The sequence below is a fragment of the Meles meles genome, chromosome 7, assembly GCF_922984935.1.
Source record: "Meles meles chromosome 7, mMelMel3.1 paternal haplotype, whole genome shotgun sequence".
NCBI lineage: Eukaryota > Metazoa > Chordata > Mammalia > Carnivora > Mustelidae > Meles > Meles meles.
In genome coordinates, this window is record NC_060072.1 from 104,136,072 (window position 1) to 104,160,160 (window position 24,089).

A 24,089-nucleotide genomic window follows, 5' to 3' on the forward strand; every position below is an offset into this window, starting at 1 on the left:
AATGGATTGAGAGAGAGCAAAGATGGAAAAAGGGACCTAATATTCCCACAATTATGGAGAGTATGGTGCAATCCCCAAGCTCTTTCAGGACATTCAGGGTTTCATTCTCCTTCTAACAGAGTACCAGTGTCATGATTATGTTTGCTGGCAGAAAGGCTTGACAGAGCTCGTGCCTGGGTGAAACAGAAATAAAGTACCCGTTCAGGTAACTTTAGTAAGGACAGGGAAATGTAGCGAAGGGAATGTCAGAATGTCAGTCTGTAAATGAAGGCATGAAGGTGTTAATGAGTGCAAGTGGGTGTGTTTTCTTATCTAAATGGAAGTTAAGGGGCGCCTGGGTGGCTCAGTGTGTTAAAGCCTCTGCCTTCGGCTCAGGTCATGATCCCAGGGTCCTGGGATCCAGCCCCACATCTGGCTCTCTGCCTGCCTCTGCCTACTTGTGATCTCTGTCAAATGAACAAAATCCTTAAAAATAAATAAATAAATGGAAGTTAAGAAATGGAAACTAAAGTTGATTTTGTTGTTACAGGAAGGACAAAACAAACCAAAGCAGAACAAAAAAGCCTGTGATGTCATATGTACATTCAGAGTTTTTATTTCAAAACAAAGAACCACAGTAACATTAATAATAGAAAACCCATTTGGAAATATTCACAATCTGGTCACCGAGAAATGGGAAAACTTCCACACAGCGTTACTGCCAACCCACTGTTTTTTGAGTCTTCAGAAGCAGAGGGGCGGTTAAAGTCAACTGGTCAACCAAGCCCCATTCCATATAAGCTCTGTGAGTTTCTTTTCCATAGGCCGTGACCAGGGGTAACAGTGAGAACTGGTGACTAAAATACTGTCAAAGGCAAGGGTTTGGCTAAAGGGTCTGAAATATGTAAGCACCAAGGAGAGAAGGTGATCAAGCAACATATGAAACAGGGAAGACAGAGTAGGTGTCATTTATAAAAATACTGGGAAACTAGATGATTTGTAGAGGTGTCCATGACTTGCGGCAAGCGTACATCCCTCCCTCCACCTTGTCTGACTCTAAAATGCTCCATAGGTAGAAGTCTTCACTTTGTTTCTTACCCGCTTAAAAGAAAGGCTCCCTCTCTCCTCCCACTCCCCTCCAAAAGGCCACATGTTCTGATCTCACACTTTCCTTTCCTACTGCCACTGCCTGGGTAGAGAGGGAGGCAGAGTCCTCCACCCTCCATCTCAAGATTTAAGGAGTTCTCCCCAAAATGCCCAACAAGGAAAATTAGCCAGGTGAGCCTGAACTCTGAAGTCTGGAAGAAAACTGTAGATGCAAATTCTACCCAGCAAAGGCAGTGTTATTTATATATATATGGAGATGAGTTTGAACACCTTTTATTCAAAGGGGGGGGCTGTAGGAACAGAGGACACAAGTTACCAGTCATCTACTCCCACCCAGAGCAAAGTGACAGTGCACATACATTCATACTCTCTCAAGTGTGGGCTACACTGCACATTTACTCATACTACCCCAAATGTATGGTCCCCCAAGGGCACTTGCCACCCCACTATGCAAATATGGTAACAGAACAAGCATGCGAGGACCCTAAAGCAGTAACATACTTCAACTAGGTAATAATCGTTCAGGAAAAATCCTCTCCCAGAGCTGAGGTTACAAGTTCTAAGTTAAGTTTATGAACATTCTCCTCTGAATTCTTTTAAAGCTATGGCTTGAAAATAATTCAAAATCAACAACTAAAATCTCCTAAAGAACAAAATGGAGAAATACAGAACCTCTACCAAGAACCACTATTTTGGGCTTTTCATGTGGAAGGTTCTCCTACCAAGCCGTGTTAGGAATACTTAAAACACCCCCCACCCCCACAAGTCTGCAACAAGTGGAAGAAGTTTTGTCCAGTGAGGGGAGAAAGATTTCTAGAAATAACATTCCCTTCTCTGGACTCCAACCGAAGTCAGAACCCACCCACCACCATTAGCTATAACGCCCATCTTAATAACAACCCTGGGTTTCAAGTAATACTACATATAATTTTAAACAAAGAAAGAAGTTCCAAAGGTAACCAGTAGCTTCTTAATACAGGCACATGACTTTTCTGAGAAATTAAACTTTAGAGTTTCCACCTGAAGGTTAAGAGGCAACGTGCAGACTTCACACACCCCATCACGTACCCTCTGAGAACGTGTTACACTTCTCCCTGAATCTTCCCTTATTGCACCTCCACCTCTCTCTCCAGCATCCAGTCTTCTACCCTATAACCTCTCCTCAAGCGCCTCCCTCTATCCTCAATTTCCTTATGTTTTCATTATTTGGTAAAATTATTTTACACTTAAAAAAATAAATATTTATGCAATAAAACCAGAAGATTAAATAAATAAACTCAAGTTAATTTGCTCTGCAGAGCTGTATGGAAGCAAGGAAGGTGCTCTTATTTAATCCCTTTCTGCCCTCCACACTCTTGTACATCTGCTTCCTGCAAGTCTGGGGTCAGGGAAACTGCACCTCACTCTTACTCCCCTACTGGCCCTCGCGAAGCCCTGTTAGAACCCAAGGGAGGAAGAGCTGGCAATGCTGTCATACGGCAAGCGGCCAGTTCCTCCTGAAATGAAGGTAGGTTCACCTGGTCTCTCCTCAACAGAAGAGAATGTCCAAGAAATGAAATGTTTCGAAAGCCACTGAAGATACTAGCTCCAGCACTGGGTTCCTCTGAGTGCTCATGGAGTGTGTGGGAAGAGAAAGGAATCAAGTAGCAGCATTCAGAAACAGTCCTGGATTACAACCTGATGAGGTCTCTCCCTCATCTGGGGGGAGAGGTGGCTTTTCCATGTTGGGAGGGAGGCGGGAAGGAGGCATGGCTTAGACGGTGGCAGTCTCCTTCACGGGCTGGATGCTGTTCATCTCCACGATGGGGCCCTTCTCAGCTCTGTTAGCCTCCTGTGCCTGCCCTTCGAAGGCTCGTGTGATTTCCTCAAAAGTCCTGCCACGAGTCTCAGGGACTTTGAAGAAGGTGAAGACCAAGAAGATAATGAGGAAGCCAGTGAAGATGATAAAAACATAGGCTCCTAAATAGAACTAGTGAAAAGATACCAAAAGAAGAGTGTCAGTGTAAATTCTGGTCATTGCCAAACCTCCTTCCCGTCCATTTCCAGTAGGCTTCAAGGCACAAGCCTTCCACATTGAACGAGAACACAGGGAGTCTTCTTTGTGTCTTTAAATGCCACTGCTCACTTACTGTTATCTCTAATCCTGTGTCATTCCTTTTCCCATTCATTAAAGATCCCTACCTGCTTCCAAATACCTATTGAGTATTCCAGGACATTTTTAAAAAAAGGTTTATTTGTCAGAAAAAGAGAGAAAGAGTGCTTGCACAGGCAGGGGGAGAACGGCAGGGAGAAAGAGGAGGGGGCTCCCCACTGACCAAGGAGGCTGATTCAGGGCTAGATCCCAGCTCTGGGATCATGGCCTGAGTTGAAGGCAGATGCTTAACTGACTGAGTCCCCACCCAGGGGCCCTAGGACTTCTGATGATTATCTGGGTTTAAAAAAAAAAACAACCCGGTTTCTTAGCATTCTAGAAGTCCACTGCAAGTGCGTATATTTACGGAATCATCCCCAGGTCATTTTAAAATAGGATCTCCTTCATTCACTCATTAATATCCTATGATTATTAATGAGTCTTTAAGGTCATGAAGTCATTAATGCCAGCTAATTCAAACTGTGGATTTAAGTGTTGTTCTGGAATCCTTTGAGACTGATCACGGTCACTGTATCTAGACAGAACTATTCCTGTAATCACCTCAGACCAGCGGTCTTTTCAAATTTCCAGTTCTGGGACACCCGACTGCCTCAGTTGGTAGAGTGCGCAACTGGATCTTGGGCTCATGAGTTCGGGCCCTAAGCTGGGTGTAGAGATTTTTAAAATTAAAATACATTAAAAAAAATTTCCAGTTTTGGGGCACCTGGCTGGCTCAGTGAGTAGAACACGTGACTCTTGATCTCCATGTCTTGAGTTTGAGCTCCCAAGATGGGGGCTAGAGTTCACTTAAAAAACAGAGCTCCCCAGTTTTGCCCTCCTGCTTCAACCTTTTTTTTTTTTTTTGGCTACCATTCCTTCTTTTTCTATATGCCACTGAAAATGAGAAGAAAATCTGGTTTAAAACACTTGACATCTGAGGCGCCTGGGTGGTTTAGTTGGTTGAGCGTCCCAACTCTATTTTTCACTCAGGTCCTGATCTCAGGGTCAGGAAATCAAGCCCCAGGTCAGGCACAAAGCGCAGTGTCTGCTTGAGATCCTCTCCCTCTTCCTGTTCCCGTTCCTCCCTCCTTCCCACAATCTCACTCTCTAAAATAAATAAAATCTGGGGATGCCTGGGTGGCTCGGTTGGTTAAGTGTCTGCCTTCGGTTCAGGTTATGATCCCCGGGTCCTGGGATTGAGTCCCACAGCAAGCCTGCTTCTCCCTCTGCCTGTTACTCTGACAAATAAAAAAAATATCTTAAATAAAATTTTAAACAACAAACAAAACACCAAAACATAAAACACTATCTAATCCTCTGCGGTGTCAGTTGCCAGATTTTAAATGTGCTGGCTTTAGTGAGCTGATTTCGAGATGGGCTTGGTTGAGTATGTTTATAATTTACTTACTGCAGCTGAAGGGAAGAGTAGCCCAACAAGAAAGTTGGAGGTCCAGTTGGAACAACCAGCCACTGCCATTGCAGCTGGGCGGGGTCCTTGGCTGAAGAGTTCCGCCACGATAAACCAGGGAATGGGGCCCGGGCCAATTTCAAAGAAGGCCACAAAGACCAAGATAGCCCCGATACAAACAAAGCTCATCCAATTATAGTCATCCTAAATGAGGAAGGAACAAAGAAAGTTAGTAGTAAAGACAGCTCAGCCTGGATAGGATCTAGCCTCCCAGAGATGAGGACTGATTGATAATGAAAAGCTCCCTCTGTCCTGGGGTACAATGGAGTTATTTAACTTAAGAGTCAAAAGGCTGGGTTTTTGAATCCTAGCCTTGTGCTCACACATGTGTTATTCTGCACTAAGATCATTTCATCACCCATAAAATGGGAAAAATTACCTCAACATTACATGAAGAATTAAATTACAAGCCTGTGTTATGTCGAATATATATATAGAATTATAGCAGTATCATTACCGATCTCTGATGATTCACTTTTTGTAAAATACATGACTTTATGGATCTCCGACCTTACCTTCCCACCCGTTGTCAGAGCCACCTGTAACCTTCTCTTCCCATCCCCTCCCTCTCCTTCACTCAGAGAGTACTCACCTTCAACAACAAGGAGATGGTCATAAAGATGGAACAAACAGCCATCCCTCCGAGGCCAATCATATGCAGAGTCCTCCTCCCTGCCCTTTCCACCAGAAACAGCTAAAAGAAGAATAGAAGTAAAATGTCTGCTTTTCCTTTCAGGAAAACAGTTACCAACTACCTGAATCTGCCTTACCAGTAGCAGGATACTTGTTACAGTCATACTTCCCTGTTTATTTACTTCAGATTTTATTTATTTATTTGAGAAAGAGAGGGGGAGAGAAACAGCATGAGACCAGAAAAGGGAGAGGGAGAAGCAGGCTCCCTGCTGGGCCCCGCGCCCCATGTGGGACTCCATCCCAGGACTCCGGGATCATGACCTGAGCCAAAGGCAGTCAAAGACCAACTAAGTCATGCAGGCACCCCCCACACTTCCTGTTTTAGTTCTGAGTTTAAAGCATCCTACAGAATCCCTTTTATACCTCCCTCCTTCTCACCTACTTCTTATTTGCTTGGAGTGAAGACTTTTATACCCATCATAAAACAGCTCTTCTTCCCCAAAGAAGAACGAGGTAACACAAAGGTTTATTATTTAAATGATGGTAGGGAGGAGGGAGATGGCAGGACAAGAAACCCAGCTTTGAACGTGTATAGTAAGAACGCCCCTCGCCCCTCCCCCGCCCCCAAACTTTCACACCATCCAACTTACAGAGACGATGGTGAAGATGGTATTAACCACACCCGCGCCAATGGTGGCATAGATGGGCTCCTCAACACCTGCGTCCTTGAAGATTCCTGTTGAATAATAGAAGACCTGAAAGAAAACAAAAGATACAACTGTGAAACTGCAGTTGTGCACAGCAGTTAAGAAAACCCTCAGAATAATAATCTCCAAGTCCCAGGAGGTTAAGGAGTCCTTTCTGGATTTTTTGGTTCACTCAGTGTCTTTTCTACAAAGAAATCATCCTCTATATCTTATCTCTCCTCTCTTCTTGGTTCTCAATTCTAGCTACTTGTTTCCATTTTCTTCTTCAATGTTTACTCCTTCTGCTCATTGAAGTCTCCTCCTTAACAACTATTGGTTAAGCTTTTCTGGTTTGTTTTAAAGGCTTTGTTTTTTTAAAAATAACCTCTACACCCAACATGGCACTGGAACTCAAGACCCCGAGGTCAAAAGTTGTGTGATCTTCTGACAAGGCCAGCCAGCAGCAAGTTCCTCAATTTAGCTTCTTCAACGGACAATTCCTCTAACCCTTGAACCCTTGAACAGTGACTGGCACACAGACATCCTATTCTGACAGCGAAGCAACTGGGAGTAATCTCAGCCTGCTCATGAAAATAGAAACAGAACCTCGGCTGACCCCTAACCCTAGGTCATTTCCAAGTGTTTGAGGAAATGACACCAGCTATCATTTTAATTTAACATGTACTTAGTATTAAGTAAGCTACAGTTTATACTACTGTTTATTATTTGCTGGTCAGCCTGCTGAAATGTAGGGTTGCTAAGCTACCATAGTTAATTTTGAGATGTCCAAATACTGAACTCAGACCTCCAGGGAACAACGGAACAGGATCTAGATCAGCTAAGGTTCAGTCCTTCAGGTTTGGGTCAGTTTACGATTTCATCTGGAGTGTTTGCCCCCTATGCCTGTATTGTCATCAGACTTTGTGATGAATATATGCGTTTACACTGGGACTTACCTTCTCAAGAACTCTTCAAACACCTACAACCCTGGATAGAAACTATGTGTATTTGTTATTTTTTAAAAGATTTTATTTATTTATTTGACAAAGACATAGCAAAAGAGGGAACACTCGCCGGTCGTGTTGTGTCAAATTAAAAAAAAAAAAATCAAATTAAAATCTTAAAAAAAAAAGGGGCGCCTGGGTGGCTCAGTGGATTAGGCCTCTGCCTTCGGCTCAGGTCATGATCCCAGGGTCCTGGGATCCAGCCCCGCATCAGGCTCTCTGCTCCGCAGGGAGCCTGCTTCCTCCTCTCTCCCTGCCTGCCTCTCTGCCTACTTGTGATTTCTGTCAAATAAATAAAATATTTAAAAAAAAAAAAATCTTAAAAAGTAAGCCCTACACCCAATGCCCCAAGATCGAGTCACACACTCTATCGAGAAGAGATCACAAGTAGGCAGAAAAGGAGGCAGAGAGGGGGAAGCAGGCTCCCCATTGAGCAGAGAGCAAGATGCAGGGCTCCATTCCAGGACCCTGAAATCATGACCTGAGCCGAAGGCAGAGGCTTAACCCACTGAGCCACCAAGGCGCCCTGCCCACAGTGGTTTTTAAAAATGACAAAATTTGAAACTGGGATCCATCAAATCATCTCAGAGGTTTTTTTAAAACTATTTTTTCTTCCAGTTTCTGATGTAACAGCCTCTAATCTTTCATGAAAAGCACTGCTATTTCAAATACAAGTAACCTTCTTTTTTTTTTTTTTTTAAATTTTTATTTTATTTTATTTATTTGTCAGAGAGAAGGAGAGAGAGAGAGAGCACACAGGCAGGCAGAGGTGGAGAGAGAAGCAGGCTCCCTGCCGAGCAAGGAGACCATGCGGGACTCGATCCCAGGACCCTGGGATCATGACCCGAGCCAAAGGCAGCGGCTTAACCCGCTGAGCCACCCAGGCGTCCCTACAAGTAACCTTCTTGTATGTGAGGGAGAAAAGGCCAAAGACCAACTTGCTATTTTGAGTATCAAGAAGTGTGTTTTGCAAAATGCTCTGCTACAGAATGATCTAATCGTATTGATTGAAGAAGGACGTGATGAGAAACCCTCTGGGCAGAATCAGAAGAAGGCTGTGCTTCATATCCAAAAACTCTATCTGCGAATGGATAGAAGGTATGGGAGTATCCTCTTACCACTACTAGAACCCAAGAGCTAGAAGGTCGTTAGTTATCTGCAGAATTCAAGCTACCTGCCAAATGCCAGCTTCCATTTTGCTCGCTACTTTATTTTTTATTTTATTTTTTTTTTTTTTAAAGATTTTATTTATTTATTTGACAGAGAGAAGATCACAAGTAGGCAGAGAGGCAGGCAGAGAGAGAGGAGGAAGCAGGCTCCCTGCGGAGCAGAGAGCCCGATGCGGGGCTCGATTCCAGGATCCCGAGATCATGACCTGAGCCGAAGGCAGCGGCTTAATCCACTGAGCCACCCAGGCGCCCCTGCTCGCTACTTTAAACTGAGTCACTATATTCAGAAAGAATAGTAAGGTCAGCTCTAAGTTCTTAGTGTGCCCCCAGATTTCTTGAATTTATTTCCTACTTATTCCCCAGGGCTTTACAGTGATTTTTTTTTTAAGACTGTAAAGTCCTGGAGAAAAGCCAGAGTGTAAATTCTTGCATCTGCTTCAGTTGCAAGGCCTGCCTTATCACTGATGACATCAGACAGGACTGATCAGAGTAAAAGACAACTAGAAATAAAGAATGAGTGGTCGGAAAAGAGGATTAATTAAAAGTAGGTAAATGTTTTTAAAAAGTTTGAAAGACAACAGTATTATCTACAAGTTCCAAGACTAAAGGTGATGAATTTTTTGTTTTATTATTTATTTTCTTATTTCCCCACATGGAAAACATGTACTGCAGATAAAATTTTAAAGAAATAAAAACAGGGGCGCCTCACTGGCGCCCTCGGTAAGAGCATGTGACTCTTGATCTCGGGGCTGTGAGTTCTAGCCCCAGGGTGGGTGTAGAGATTATGTAAATAAACTTAAAAAAAAAAAAAAAGGAAAAAAAAACAAGTCAAAAAACCTGGATAACCAACATTTTTGGAATGGCTGCTGTGTGCAAGAATCGTGGGGACTCTGTAGGTAGTAAGGAGGTGAGCAGCCACCCTTGCTTGGCCCCTAGGGCAAGTGGAAGCATGTGTGGGACAGCCAGAGACAGAGCAGCTACTCACAGCATTGATTCCAGACAGCTGCTGGGACAGCTGGAGCATGATGGAAATCATGATGGGCTGCCGGTAGCTGCGCGACCGGAAGAGCTCCAACACCGTGGGTTGCTTCTCTTGCGCCATCCTGGCGCTCTCATCTTTCATCTCCTGGATGTCCTGACTCACGTCCTGGGTGCCCCACAATCGTTGGAGGACTGGTCAAACAGACAAAGGATAAAGATAAGGTGCCATCTCGACTTCATTTCCCCTGTAACTCAGCTGGGAAGAAGTCACACTGGAATGAGCCCCAGATAATGGCTCATCTGTTAGCATCTGTGCCCTAACCCTAACCTGCTTCTCACTTCACGCTTTAAGGGGTGCAAAGTTTCTGACTCCAGAGCAATCAGGAAAGTCTCCACTTGGGTCCAGAGGAGCAAGGAAAGGAGCAGACAAAACACAGATCCAATACCCTCATCCTAAAATAAACCACGACCCCAAAATTCCTACAGCGAAAGTGTGAATGATACTTACTCTCCTTAGCACTCTCCTCTTCCCTTCTGTTGATGAGCAGAAATCTAGGACTCTCGGGGCAGAACGGAAGGGCTGCACTTTGCAGGACAGCTGGAATGATGGTGAAGCCCAAAAGCAGGGGCCAAAGGTCTTCCGTCCCCATGATGACTTTCAGACCAAAGATCTAGAAACCAGATAAAGATGATACTTTATAAGGCTCATACCTTATATAACCCGCAAGTCAATCAAAAAAAAATTCAGGGCGCCAGGTGGCTCAGTCGGTTATGTTATCTACTAGTTGGTTCAGGTCATGATCCCAGGATCATGGGATTGAGTCCCGCATGGGAGAGGGTTAAGTGTGTTCTCCCTCCACCTCTAGCCTTCCTCCCCTGCTCTTGTGAGTGCACTCATGCTTGCTCTCTCCCTCTCAAAAACTGAATCTTAAAAAAGATAAACTTAAAAAGAAAAGATAAATTCTGTTTCTTCTCTACGCTGCCTGCTTCTTTAGCTATCTGTGAGCTACAGGTAATAGTAACACCTCAAACTTACATATGCCAGAGATTCCTGAGAGCTTTATCTATGTTAACTCATTTTATGAACCAAGAAACTAACACGTATTAAGTAGGAGTTCTGGAGTACCTGAGCCACCAGGATTCCGATGACGATGCCCAGCTGGTTTAGAGTACCGAAAGCCCCCCGAAGGGCAGTCGGAGAGACCTCGCCAATGTACATGGGCACAAAACCTGTGCAGAGGCCGCAGAAGAGGCCAATAACTAACCGGCCCAGGATCAGCATTTCAACCGACTTGGCAATTTTGCAGAACCCCATAAGGCAGCCGCCAGCGACGGCGAGGAGGTTGACAATCAGCATTGAATTGCGCCTGAAAGGTTAACCGAAGACAACAAGAGAAGTCAGCAAGAAGTCAGCAAAATCCGCCAGCCCGGATCTTCTCTTTCCTTATCTCTCTACCCTCCTCCAGTCTGTTATCAGAACATTCTAGTTGAGATAAGATCAATGGTTCTTACACCTCTGTCCACAGAAAAACTCACCTAGAGAACTTGTTTAAGATTGTTTTAATCCCCAGTGACAGCCAGGATTCTAGCAAGCACAAAGGCCAGTAGTTCTCAGTTGCCCACAAACTGACTGCATCAGCTAGGAATCTGCAAGAAATTAAAACTGTTCCACCCCACCCCGATCTACTAAATCATTAGGTCTGACTCTGGGACTGAGCCCAGCAACCTTGTTCCCAGAAGCCATCCGGGTGTTGAGTCTCGCTAAGGTCTGAGAACCACTGCCCTGGGCAATTCTGATGCAGCTGGTCCACAAACTCACTCGAGCAATTTCTGGACCAGTGCTGCTCTTGTTATGCTTCTTACTCGATTTTGTTATAGCTGCTTAGGTGCCACCAACATACTAATGGAGACAGATTTTCCACAAGTTTTTCCATGCACAGAAAGCAGACCGCTTCAGCTCTCTGGCTCTCAGCTAGTCTATGGTGAGGCCATATACAGTAAGTATTGATAGCCAGCATAAAATAATAAATAACTGCATCTATGTGTTAAGTGTGGGAGGCCAAACCACCGAAAGAACTAGAGAAAGTCAGAAGGAAGAGCTTAACGCTGAAAATTACTGCAGACACTTGAAGAGAGTTCAGGGATTCTGCCGTTGGGTGGCCTGTTGGAATTACCCAGGAGTTCTCAAACACTGGTACTTTGAAAAGCTCCCTGGGAGACCCATATGTGCTGCCAAAGGAGAGAAAAGTTTTATCCCTCATCCTCACTTTTACCTTTCTCTGCATTCCTTTCCTGCTTTCCCTACTTCCTCTATTAGGTTCTTTTGCTAATAATGATAGGAAAAATATCACTGAGTTATGGGAGGACCACATTAAAATTTCAGTGACTAGACTGGCCACGCGTTCCAGCCAGCCAATCGTCCCTGCTGCGCCTCGGGCCAAGGTTTCAACAGACCTCACCAAAATGCCGTCTCAAATGGAACATGCCACGGAAACCATGATGTTCACGTTTCACAAGTTTGCTGGTGATAAAGGCTACTTAACAAAGGAGCACCTGCGAGTACTCATGGAAAAGGAGTTCCCTGGATTTTTGGAAAATCAGAAAGATCCTCTGGCCGTGGACAAAATGAAGGACCTCGACCAGTGCCGAGATGGCAAAGTGGGCTTCCAAAGCTGCTTCTCCCTAATCGTAGAGCTCACCACTGCATGCAATGATAGTACACATGAAGCAGAGAGAAAGAAACAGGTGATACTGAGCACCACTCCTGCCCAATCAGAGTTCTCCCAAAGGGTCTCTTAAGGAATCTGTCCCACAGCTTCCCCCTATATAAAGGATTCCATTGGCAGTTGGGGACCCTCAGAAAATGTACAAATAAAATCGAACCCCCATTTGAGAAGCAGAGAAAGAAAAGTCAGATAAGCTTTTGATTTTTATATTATTTGCATCCTCTTGCCCTCAATAAACAAATTCCTTTTTATAGTTCCTCACTTGAAAAAAAAAAATTTCAGTGACTTTAGTAATCACATGGCGGCCTCAAAAATACAAACACAACAAACCCCAAGTGTTATCAAATAAAATGGACTGCTTTAAGTTTTTTTAGAGGTGAATTCCATCTGTGTTTCCAGAACATCTAATTAGCGAATGAAATGGTTTCTTCACCATCATTACTGAAAGTGTTCCGCTAAGACATTTTACTAAGTCAGCAAAGAATGAGAAGATTCAATTTTCTCTTTTGGGGAAAAAATGTCAGTTATTTGGCTATTATCCACATCTGCCACAGGCCAAGGATTATAAAGCGTTTCCTCCCAATCCTGCTTTGTATATACCTGCATGAAATCCCAAATTTTCTAAGAAAAGCAAACAACTTCTGACCTTTTAAATCAAGTAGGTTTCTGGGAAATTCACAGTGTACTTTATTAGAGAGTACTGAATTAGCTTCAGCTGGACCCATCTCCTGATGGGCAGCAGAGTTGCAAGCAGTCCTACACAGTGCCAGCTGGCCTATCCTTTATTTGCCTCCATGGGAATCTGGGATGCTGGCATTCAAATGCATCACCACCTCCCCATCCTAATTCTCAATACCCGTTCTCAATGCAACCGGAAGAGCCCCCTTCCTTACCCAGTTTCTGGTCAGTACCTGCCAAAGCGGTTAACAAAGAGTCCCACGGAGAAGGAGCCAATCATACCGCCAACGGAGAAGATGGCCACAGACAAGGACCAGAGGGAAGTGAGTAACACCTCAGTGGGAGGTTTTTTCCACCTCTCCTCCGAGGTGTAATTGATGAAGTCCTTTATGATCTGCCAATTAAAATGATTGGACAGATAGGTTGTTACGGCTGAATGAGAAGGAGCACATACTAGGGATCTTCCCCTCCCTAAAAAACCAGCATTACAATCACTGGTAGAGAATCAAGTACACGGGCGGGGATGGAAGAGATCGAGAACATTTTGGAGGTTCATGGTAGCTCTGAAAAGAACAATTTTGATTTGTCCTGAAAAAGGAGGGAGCACGATGTTCAGCGACTACCCCAGTCCTCCCCTAAGACTCTCCCCACCCTCCCTGTAACTAAGCCCTGAGGGGATAGTAAAGGAAGTGTATCATGACAGGGTGAGAAGAGGAATGGATTACAGTCAAGGGTATGGGGAGCAACTGAGATTTTCCTTTGACTAAGGATTCAGTTAGAATTCCCCACCAGTATTATTCTGCCTCTTCAGCCTTCACCAAGCTAGATACCAAGTTTGTCTGAAATTCTTCATTCTCGAAACCCTACTTAAAGGAATAATTTCCCTATTGCAAATTCTAACTCTGGTCGCTTGGCACTCACCATCTCAGGAGCATTGATGACTCCCGTGTTGTAGCCGAACTGGAAAGAGCCTATTGTAGCAATGGAGATGGCAAAGATCAGAGGCGCGGTGACCTGGGGTGGGGGGAAAAGGGAAGAAACAGTCCTTAAAACTCTCCGCTGATGATTGTCTCTTAGTAATTCAGGAGATCTATTAGGAGCACTTGGCCTAGGAGTGGTATGGCAAGAACAAAAACTTAACGAAATTTAGGTAATGAATGGAGGAACACAAAAGCACAGGTTATACTTGAGAACTTCTCCGGAGATATAGACAACCACAAAAACTCGGGGAAAATGGCAAGAAAAACTGGGAAGAAAGTTAAGAGGAACTGGGTTAACTGGTTTCAAACTATTAAAAAAAATCACCCCATATAAAAACAAGCATAAAACTACAGGAAGAGTGCTCGCTTCGGCAGCACATATACTAAAAACTACAGAAGAGAACGAGCCTTGGGATTCCTAGAAATGGGATTCTTTTGGAAACAGCTACATCCAGTGCTGCCCGCTTCTGGACCCAAGATCCCACTGAAGCCCAGAGTGGTGGTGGTGCCTTCGCCACTGGGCTGTTGTTTTCACTCTGGATAATGGAATCCATAAAATCTGTCCGCGGTACCCTGATCCCATTTGAAATTCTTCCTGTTCACTTCGTTTAGTACTGCTACCCCCACCCAGCAGGGGGAGAGCACAAGCTCAACTCCCAAACCAACCGACCCGAGATGGGCTGGGGAAGGAAGGAGCCCTCTCTCACCTTGCTGGGAGTAATTCAAGCCTGTGTTTATCTTAGATTTCCAACTCGATTTTTATGGCTGAGGACATCTTCTGCTTCATTGCCCCCACCAAATCCTTCCTTACCTTAACTACCCCCTCTTTATGTTAGACAGCGGCCAGCCAGAAGTTTCAGTTCCCCAAGTTGACCTTGCACCCCAGACAGCCAGGCATTAAGTACCCAAGACGCCCTCGCACGCACAGTTCTTTCTGCTTAATCCATTTCTCGTCAATACTCACCTCTTCCTTTCTACTTTGCTTCATCATTTACTATTCTCGAGGACCTTTTTCTCCTCCTCCCTTTTTTCCACCCCTTTTCTTATCTCCCCTTATTTTCAAGTAAGCTCACCTTGGCGACAGTGATTTTTCTCCCAGCACATATACTACATACGTAACACACAGTAACACATTAATGTTCCGTGCACTCACAATCACGACACCGATAAGGACAATTAGAATTCTCCCTCCTTAGTATCCATGGACTGAATAATAGAATAGATGGCTGGACACTTGACCCAAGCCCTCAAACGAATCCCAGGTCCTTTCAAGTTTAAGGCTTCCAGAGCAATCTTCCTGCTGCCTCACTGAGACCCACACTTGTAATCAACACAGCCAAGCATCCTGGAACACTCAACCATCTCACCCCCACATCCTTAGTATCATGTGATTATGCTAAAACCAAGCCAAAGCAACAAAACCCCTGAGAAACACACAACTACTCCAGGTGACTTTCCCTGCGACAGGAAGGTGAGTGGGACTGGGATTAAGTCCTTTAGACGCTGTGACATCCAAAGAGAACAGACAGAACCACAGCATCACAGGCTGGAGAAGAAAAGAAAAGGCCTGAAGACGGCTAGATGGCTACATGACTCGTAATAAAACAGAACACAGCTATCTCCGTTAAAGCCAGCCTTTCTGAGAGTACCCCCAAAACAAGCAAAGATAAATGGTAATTGTCTTAATCTTACCTTCTGGGTCCCCATGGCCTTAATTTAATTCTTTTCCAATCTTCAACAAAGATCTACGAGTGGGACCCCTGAGACACCTCTTCCAATCAACCAAACCTCCAGAATGCCCTCGGCAGCAAGCTCTCCTCTCAGACTAACGGCGACGCACGATCCCACCCTCACTCGCACTCTCACCGTCACAGCGAGCCGGGAACGGATTTATAATCTCCGCAAAGGGTGGAGCCTGCAAAGAAGACAAACCCTCCTTCCCTCCACCCCCGCTATAGTCCCCGTGACCTAGCGGAATTTTGTGACCTCAAACTCTGCCCCCGCCCTAGGCAAGGGCTCCCTCCCTCCCCACCCTGTTTTAAAACCGCAGCGGACACCCGCCCCCTGCCAGGTTTTTTTTTTTTTTTTTTTTTTTTTTTTTTTTTTTTTTTTTAAAAGCTCGTCCTCCTTCCCTCTTCTAACAGCAGCGATAATCTCTTAGTTTCAAAGACAAAATGCTACCAGAAAAGCCTGAAGGGAGGGCACATTCACTTCAATTTTTGCTCTCACATCTGCTGGGAATAAAGTCAATCTAAAGAGATGAAACCAAATGCTACTTATATAAGAAAAAGTCAACTGGGTGCTACTGTCTGAGAGTTCAGGTTGTTTGGAGTGTAAGCAGATAAATTCACCATGCTATGAATTTATCGGCTCCTTTTTGATTATAGGCTGGGTCTACCATCTTAAAGGGGAAGAAAGGGCAGCCTGGAGAAGAAAAGCTAGCAAGGGAAGAACTGGACCAGTTTTTGGCTCTCTTTGACCTCTGATTAGCAGTCTCTCCTGGGAGGAAGAAGACCTGAGTATCTGGGAGCCAGACCACCTCTCCTGGGTTGAAGGAACAAGAGAATCAACTGCTTATGGGATACCATTCAAACTCCTAAGATGGCATTTACCCTACCGCTTATTTTGAATCCTACCCATTCTGAGATGTTATGCCTCTAGTCTCAGGTTTATAGCATCTAGAGATGGAACGATGACCACATTCAGCTAAACAGGTGTTTGTTGTGTGCACACTGCACGTCAGGTACTCTCCAAGAGCTTGAGGATTCATCAGTATGTAGGACAAAAAATGTCCTGGCTTTTAAGAAATTTATAGTATTTCCCTTCTTATTCTGTTAGGAGTTAGTTGGACAGCTAGGTAGTCAGGGTCAGGGTCCCCAACAAGAAAATATGGAGTCAGGGCAGTTCAAATGAAGTGATATCGCATTCTGCAGCTTGGACAGGACTACACTATTTTGCTTTGCAGCATTTGCAGAGATGACTTCTTCATTTTTTTTAACTTACTCTTTTTTCCCCCATTTTATTTTATTTCTTTCCAGTGTTCCAAAATTCATTGTTTATGCACCACACCCAGTGCTCCCCGCAATACGTGTCCTCCTGCCCTCCATAATACCCACCACCAGGCTCATTCACCCCCCCCACGCCCCCCCAAACCCTCAGTTTGCTTCTCATAGTCCACACTTTCTCATGCTTCATCTCCCCCTCTGATTTTCCCCATCTCACTTCTCCTCTCCGTCTCCCAATGTGCAAAACATCCTAAAATAAGACAATTAACCACAAAGCACTGGTCTCTAAAACAGGAACGGGGCCGTGAAGACAGAAGCCCCCAGACATCAGCCCCCAGACATCTGCAGAAAGACCAACAGCATAGAGACATTAACCTAACAGGTAGACAGATACATAACCAAAGCCTTAATCCGAAGGACTCAGCACACCCTGATTGTTTAAGATAATTCCACAAAAGAGCTCACAAAACCCCCTAAATTTAGAAAGTCCAGGGGCAATCCACCCCAGGCGCCCCCCTCCCCAGAGCTTTATATGCTCTTGCTCTTGCTTTGCTACCCACGAGTCTTTCGTCTTTGAAACAGCACCACCAAGGACCTCAGGCACTAAGGCCACAGAAACCCTCTAACTCACTTCTACTTAACAAAATAAAAAAGGGACAAGCCCACCTGATTTTTACACAACTAGAGAGAATAATCAATAGCCTGTTGATTACGGACTGTGAATTTCTTGAAAGAAGTGTGAGATAAGTATTTGATTACTCAGTCAGACAAGAAAATTGAGCAAGACGAGTAGAAAAAACAGGGAAAATGTGAACAGAGGAAGATGAAGGATAATGAAAGGAGAGAGGGAGGAGGCCGAGGGTGTGAGTAAACAAAGAAAACAATTTAGTTCTGATTAAAGATTTGGGTGAGAGATAGTATCAAGGCTTTGAAGGGGCGGAGCGAGGGGGGGCGGGGGGGGGGGGGGAATGAAGGCTCTTGGGAGGGGTGGGGTGTGGGACTATCAATGCTCCATTTCCTCTAATGCCGGTTAATTTGTAGCCTAGCAACAACCTCACTATGTGGAAGAGGGTGACCAAGGACAGAGCACAGTAATTGGACCCAATTTTCCTAGTTGGTAAACTGGTGTTAGTACATCTTTCTTTTAGGTTTTGGTTGAGGGCCTAGAATTCGAACTGATGCTACAGGACCTGAAACAAACCAGATTATGTTGTCTCTCTCTCTCTCTCTCAAAAAAAACAAAACAAAACAAAACTAAACTAAATTGTTAGCTGAGAGAACCAAGTATAAGTGAAATGTGACATCCAAGAAAACCTTCTCTGAGGTCACACCTCCCCTCCCCCGCCTCATTCCTGTCCTTCCAGGAAACACTTAGCCTAGAGGCCCCTTTAGTTACCACAGCAACTGAATTTAGCAGCCAAAGGACAAAGAATATCCTGTATGGCAGTGAGGTCCAATAGAAATATAATCCAAGCTATTTATGTAATATAAAATTTGCTAGTCGCCACATTAAAAATTCTAAAAGAAAAAAGAGGTTAATTTAAGTAACTATTTTATTTGACCCACTATAACCCAAATAATATCATTTTTGTATGACATCAGTATAACAATTATTACTAAGGGAGTTTACTACCCCCCAACTATGTCTTTGAAATTCAGTGTATATTTCACATTTATAACACATCTCCATTTTAGACTCTTAAGTTTTCTACAGTTAAATACGGCATCTATCAAAACAACAAAGCTGTGTTTGATGGGAAAATATTTTAAATCGCTCCAATATTAAATTAATACAAATCAATAATTCAGTTTCTCAGTTGTACTAGTCACATGTAAGTACTCAGTAGACCCAAGAGGCTCACGGCTGAACCTTGGAGCTTAGGGTAAGAGGACATCGATGCTCTGTTTTCCTCTGGTCTTTTCTACGTTTTTCTTATCTTGGCTTTTATTTATTATTTGTGTCACAGTGTCATTCTTTTTTTTTTTTTTAATATTTTATTTATTTATTTGACACAGAGAGAGAGATCACAAGTAGAGCAGCAGACAGAGAGGGGGAAGCAGGCTCCCTGTGGAGCAGAGAGCCCGATGCGGGGCTCTATCCCAGGACCCTGAGACCATGACCCGAGCCGAAGGCAGCGGCCCAACCCACTGAGCCACCCAGGCGCCCCTCACAGTGTCATTCTTGGCTCTAAATCATTTTTCTTTTCCTCCTGCCTCTTCCTAAGCTTTATATAATTAGTCTTTAATGTTTTGCAAGAGCAAACTGCACGGGTAAAAGTACAAAGTCGGTCTGTGTTACCTCCTTCATTTGCTCAAAGCGGGCTGCAAGGTAATTCCAGAGCACGGTGTTTGCCCCAGTAATTATTTGCCCAATGGTTAACGAAAGAATAAATGGATTGTGAAGGTGCAGAATTTATGTGTCCCAAATTAATTTGTGCAAAACAGCTACGGAGAAAGACAACACTGAAGATTAAATTTTAGATGTATGTGAATTCTGTACGATATTTTCTTCTTGGTGAAAAAGCAGTGAGGGTGAAAGGGAGACAGATCTGAAATATATTTTGTCTGGCTAACTCAGTCTGAGAAAATTACCTTTAAGAAAGTTAAGCAAGTGGGGCGCCTGGGTGGCTCAGTGGGTTAAAGCCTCTGCCTTTGGCTTAGGTCATGATCCCAGGACCCTGGGATCTAGCCGGCATTGGGCTCTCTGCTCAGTAGGGAGCCTGCTTCCCTCTCTCTCTGCCTGCCTCTCTGCCTACTTGTGATCTCTGTCTGTCAAATACATGATAAATAAAATTAAAAAAAAAAAAAGAAGAAGAAAGAAAGAAAGTTAAGCAAGTTAATAGGGACAGAGAGCATTCTTCTAGCAATATATGTACTTTTAAAAGTTACAATTGGAATTCAACGGAATCTCAAGCATCTAAAAGCATGCTGAATGTATTAAGATAAATGCTTCTTGAGTAAGAGGGATCTAAGAAACTGCTGACCAGAAACCAGCTTAGCCCCAGAGACGCCCCAGTTAAGCAATCCTCCCCCTGGGCAACAGATAACAGTTGCTCAATGCAACTTGTGTTGATGTTTTGGGGAGATCGGCTGGTTGATTGGGGTCTTCGATGCATTTAGAATCCCAGCTCCAATCAGTCAGCTCTGGTGATTAATCTGGTGATTATGCTAGGTTCAGGCGCGCAAGGTAAATGTCCTAAAATGTATCTTGGGATCATTTGATTCCTGTGAGGTGTTCTTCCTTCTTTACTGAAAACAACATAAGAAATGTGGTGATATATTTAAAAATGGAATAGATTGGGAAGAAATGTTATGAAATTCCCACCTAATAGTTTAATGTAGGTCTTCTAAGAAGAAAAGTAATGAATGAAAAATGCTTTGAAATCTCTTAGGTCCAAACACAGGTATCAGCAGACAATACATCTGAATCCTAGCTTCTTGCTGCTCTGCGGGAGGATGTCTGCTACTGTGATAACCGAGGAGGAAAACAAACAAATCAAAAAAATCCTTAAGTCAAGGAATCCAGGACTTTAAATACGGAGAGTTAAAGAAAGAGAAAGCCGCCTCTTTCATAGAACAGCGTACTGGCATTTCAAGGCAGGCAAAAAAAAGCTAATGCCTAAAGATTGCCAGAGTTAATTCTATTCTTTGCTTGCATTTGTAATTTCTCCCTAAAGAACAACTTTTTTTTGCATGTTATTTACTAATCTTCCTCTAATAGGCTAGGTGTAGTCAAAATTCATTTTGAATGTGAAAACAACAGGGTAAAGAAAGAAAAAATTTGAGAAATGTTGATTTTCCTGTCTACACTGGGTTTCAGCCATTTGTCACTCCAGTTGATCCTGAAGCACCTAATCGGAGCTCTCAGACCCTTACCACTTTCTAAGGGATCGCTCCTCCTACAATTTCCTTCAAAAATCAATCTATCCTGTACCAGTGCTAGATGAATTGCACTAAATCAAAATCATTATCATATCATTCTCCTATTCAAATGTCTTCAGTGTTACAGAATAAAGTCTAGATCAGTGCTGTCCAACAGAAACATAATGTGAACTATATAAAAAATTTAAAAATTTCCAGTAGTCACATTTAAAAAAGAGTGAAAAGAAATAGTGCATGTCAATATTATATTTTATCTAACCTAATATATACCAAATATTATAATTTCAACCTATAGATAATAAAGAAATTATTAATGAGATATTTCTATCTTTTTTTTGTACTAGATCTTAAAAATTCAATCTTTTTTATACTTACAGCACACCTTAATAAATAAGATGATATGGTTTTCCTTTGGGCCTTAATAGGGACACTAAATTTTCAACAATTAAGGTGAATGATTAAATGATTGTCTGATCAAAACAATGAAGTTGTGTTTAACAGAAACACTTTCTGGTACTTCTAATTTTTTTACACTGCTTCAATTTTTTTTGTTTCTGTCATTTTCTTTCTTTTCTTCCTTACTTTTCTTTCTTTCTTTCCTTTCCTCCGTGCCTCCTTCTTTCCCTCCCCTTCTTTCTTCCCTCTCTCCCTCTCTCCTTTCTTCTCTCTTCTTTCTTTCTTTTTCTTTCTTCTTTTTTATGTTATCTCTATGCCCAACATGGGACTCACACTTAACACCCCAAGATCAAGAGTTGCGTGCTCTAACGACTGAGCCAGCCAGATGCCCCAACACTGCTTCAGGTTTTTTTTTGTTTTGTTTTGTTTTGCTTCAGTTTTTAAATACAAACTCAATGAATTAAAATGGGATACAGTTAATAAGTAAACTCCTCAGTCACACTAGTCACATTTTAGGTATATCTCTCCTTTGCCCTAGCCAAACTGAACCAACTGTCAGTGTACAAACACAGTGCTCCAACAGCCCTATGTACCTCTTCATCTATATCCTTTATTACAGCCTTTATAATAAACTCATAAATGTGAGGAAATGTTTCTTTGAGTTCTTCCAGTTCTGTTGAGTTCCGTTCTGCTCTAGCAAATTAATGAAATCCAAGACGGGGTTGTTGGAACCTCTGATCTCCTGTAGTTGATAACCTGGGCTTGCCACTAGCCTCTGAAGTGGAGGGAGAGGGAGGCAGTCTTGGGGGCTGGGCCCTTACCCTGTGACACCTGATGCTATTTCATGGTAGATAGAATTGGGTTGAAATGGGAGGGTATTCTGTTGTCATGGCTGAGAACTGAGGAATTGCTTGGTGGTGTGAAAAAACACACACCACGGGCTGCCATAACAATACACCACAGACCAGATGGCTTAAACAACAGAAACTTATTTTCTTAACAATTCTGGAGTCTGGGGTCCAAGATCAAGGTGTTGGCAGGTTTGGTCTCTCCTCAGGGTTTTCTCCTTGACTTGTACATGGTCTTTTTCTCTGTGTGCCTGCATCCCTGGTGACTCTTGAATATCTACATTTCCTGTTCTTATAGGGACATCAGTAGGATTGGATTAGGGCCCATCTAAAGGCCTCATTTTAACTTAATCACTTCTTTAATGGTCATGTCCCCTAATACAATCACATTCTGAGGTACTGGGGATTACGTCTTCCATATGAATTTTGGGGGAACACAAGTCAGCCCATCATACCATATCATTAAAGACTCACTCTTGGGGCACCTGGGTGGCTCAGTGGGTTAAGCCTCTGCCTTCGGCTCAGGTCATGATCTCAGGGTGCTGGAATCAAGCCAGGCATCTCACTCTCTGATCAACAGAAAGCCTGCTTTCCCTTCTCTGCCTGCCTCTCTGCCTACTTGTGATCTGTCAAATAAACAAATAAAATCTTTAAAAAAAAGAAAAAAGACTCACTCTTTTGTACTTTTTCATCTTGAATATCCTTCCCAACTAACTCCTAGTCATACGTACAATAACCAGCTATCTTCTCCCCTTTGTGAAACATTCCCAGACAAACCTAAGATGATATGGTTTCCTTTGGGCCACAACCTATCCCAAATATACCTATATTATAGGACTTACTATATCCCATAGCAATTATTTGTCAACATATTTGCTTACTTTTCTAAATTGTGAGTACTCTGAGGACAGACATTTTATTATGTCCACAGTGCCCAACAAATAGGTGAACAAAAAAAGTTTGTTAAATTAGCTGAATAAAACATGTCCAAAGCCTATCCTTAGGGCTGTTGCATATCTAAACAATCTAGAACCTGATTAGTAATTTTTTAAAAAGTTTTTGTTTGCTTTTTTAAGATTTTATTTATTTGTCAGAGAGAGAACACAATCAGGGGAAACAGCACGCAGAGGGAGAAGCAGGCTCCCCACTGAGTAAGAAGCCCCATGTGGGACTTGGTCACAGGACCCTGGGATCCCCACCCGAGCCCAACGCAGACATTTAACCGACTGAGCCACCCAGGTGTCCCTTCTTCTTCTTCTTTTTTTTTTTTAAGTAATCTCTACACCCAACATGGGGCTCAAACTGACAACCTTGAGATCAAGAATCGTGTGTTCCATTGACTGAGCCAACCAGGCGCCTTCCTAATTAGTAAATTGTACAACATGATTATAGAAATGATTTGTTAATAAAGGTAGTGATTCACAGATGTCTGAAAACATTTAGAGAATAAACCTTTAGAAAATAAACTTCTTTTAGGGATATACATGGATGTGGCTTGATAACTTGATGAAAGTGATACAATTTCCTTTATTTCCCAAGAACCAGTCCTTAATGTATTCAAAGATTACAAGTATACTAGCATTTCTGAAGTTTAATTTTTCATCAGTAAAACAAACAGCCAATTTAAAGAAATGTACAATCAGCCTTGTGTCTGTTTCATTGGCACCACTCATCTCTGAAGCTCTGCTAATCGTCAGCTAAGCCCTCCGTTTGACATTAAAACAGAACAAAACAAAACACCTCTAGTACTGGTCTAGGCTATCATCAGTTCATTTGTAAGCACATACTGTTTAGGACTTGTTATTGTTACTCTTTAATGCTATATGCTATACTCCTAATCTATTATTTTTTTAAGATTTTGTTTATTTCATTCAGAGAGACAGAGATAGTGACAGCAAAAGCGGGGAGGAGAGGGAGAAGCAGGCTCCCCAATGAGCAGAGAACCCTATACTCCTAATCGAAATATAGGCATCTTGAAATGGTCAATATCTTATCTGTTAGAACACTGAAGTTTATGTTTAGGTCTGTTGTCAGTTTCGAAGTGGACACTTTTGAAATGTGCTTAGCGTAGACAAATCTATTACCATGCCATGTTATTGTATTACTTAAAAAATGCTTTGTTGGGGCGCCTGGGTGGCTCAGTGGGTTAAAGCCTCTGCCTTCCACTCAGCTCATGATCCCAGGGTCCTGGGATCGAGCCCTGCATCGGGCTCTCTGCTCAGCAGGGAGTCTGCTTCCTCCTCTCTCTCTCTGCCTGCCTCTCTGCCTACTTGTAATTTCTGTCTGTCAAATAAATAATAAAATCTTTTTTTTTTTAAAGATTTTATTTATTTATTTGACAGAGAGAGATCACAAGCAGACAGAGAGGCAGGCAGAGAGAGAGAGAGGGAAGCAGGCTCCCTGCCGAGCAGAGAGC

General features: G+C 43.1%; 2 protein-coding genes and 1 long non-coding RNA gene across 6 annotated transcripts in view; 1 reads left to right on the top strand and 2 right to left on the bottom strand.

The window, feature by feature from the left end:
• Window positions 1-570: 570 nt before the first annotated feature.
• SLC2A3 (solute carrier family 2 member 3) overlaps window positions 571-24,089 on the bottom strand; it is a 92,695-nt gene continuing 69,176 nt past the window's right edge. For 3 of the 4 annotated variants that reach the window (XM_046012995.1, XM_046012996.1, XM_046012997.1), the window contains exons 3-11: window positions 13,484-13,576; window positions 12,796-12,956; window positions 10,285-10,525; window positions 9,667-9,829; window positions 9,163-9,350; window positions 5,969-6,073; window positions 5,278-5,379; window positions 4,626-4,829; window positions 571-3,055 (exon numbers count right to left, since the gene is read on the bottom strand). In XM_046012995.1, coding sequence (XP_045868951.1) covers window positions 2,840-3,055; window positions 4,626-4,829; window positions 5,278-5,379; window positions 5,969-6,073; window positions 9,163-9,350; window positions 9,667-9,829; window positions 10,285-10,525; window positions 12,796-12,956; window positions 13,484-13,576 — 1,473 coding nt within the window. In that variant the 3' untranslated portion in view covers window positions 571-2,839. Of the gene's footprint in view, window positions 3,056-4,625; window positions 4,830-5,277; window positions 5,380-5,968; window positions 6,074-9,162; window positions 9,351-9,666; window positions 9,830-10,284; window positions 10,526-12,795; window positions 12,957-13,483; window positions 13,577-15,234; window positions 15,490-24,089 lie in introns of those variants that run through there. The other variant, XM_046012998.1, reaches the window with a different exon arrangement.
• On the bottom strand, window positions 7,608-8,883 carry LOC123947052. Its single transcript, XR_006819693.1, has 2 exons — window positions 7,910-8,883; window positions 7,608-7,687 (listed from the first exon to the last, which is right to left on the bottom strand). It is a non-coding gene; the product is annotated as an uncharacterized LOC123947052 (long non-coding RNA).
• Window positions 11,529-12,032, top strand: LOC123947051 (protein S100-A10-like). The gene has a single exon (XM_046012999.1). It carries the CDS (start codon window positions 11,622-11,624, stop codon window positions 11,955-11,957), a length of 336 nt encoding a protein of 111 aa, XP_045868955.1. The 5' UTR covers window positions 11,529-11,621; the 3' UTR covers window positions 11,958-12,032.

Coding starts and splice junctions, on each gene's coding strand:
- LOC123947051 (XM_046012999.1), top strand. CDS start 11,622: ATGCCGTCTCAAATGGAACATGCCACGGAAACCATGATGTTCACGTTT.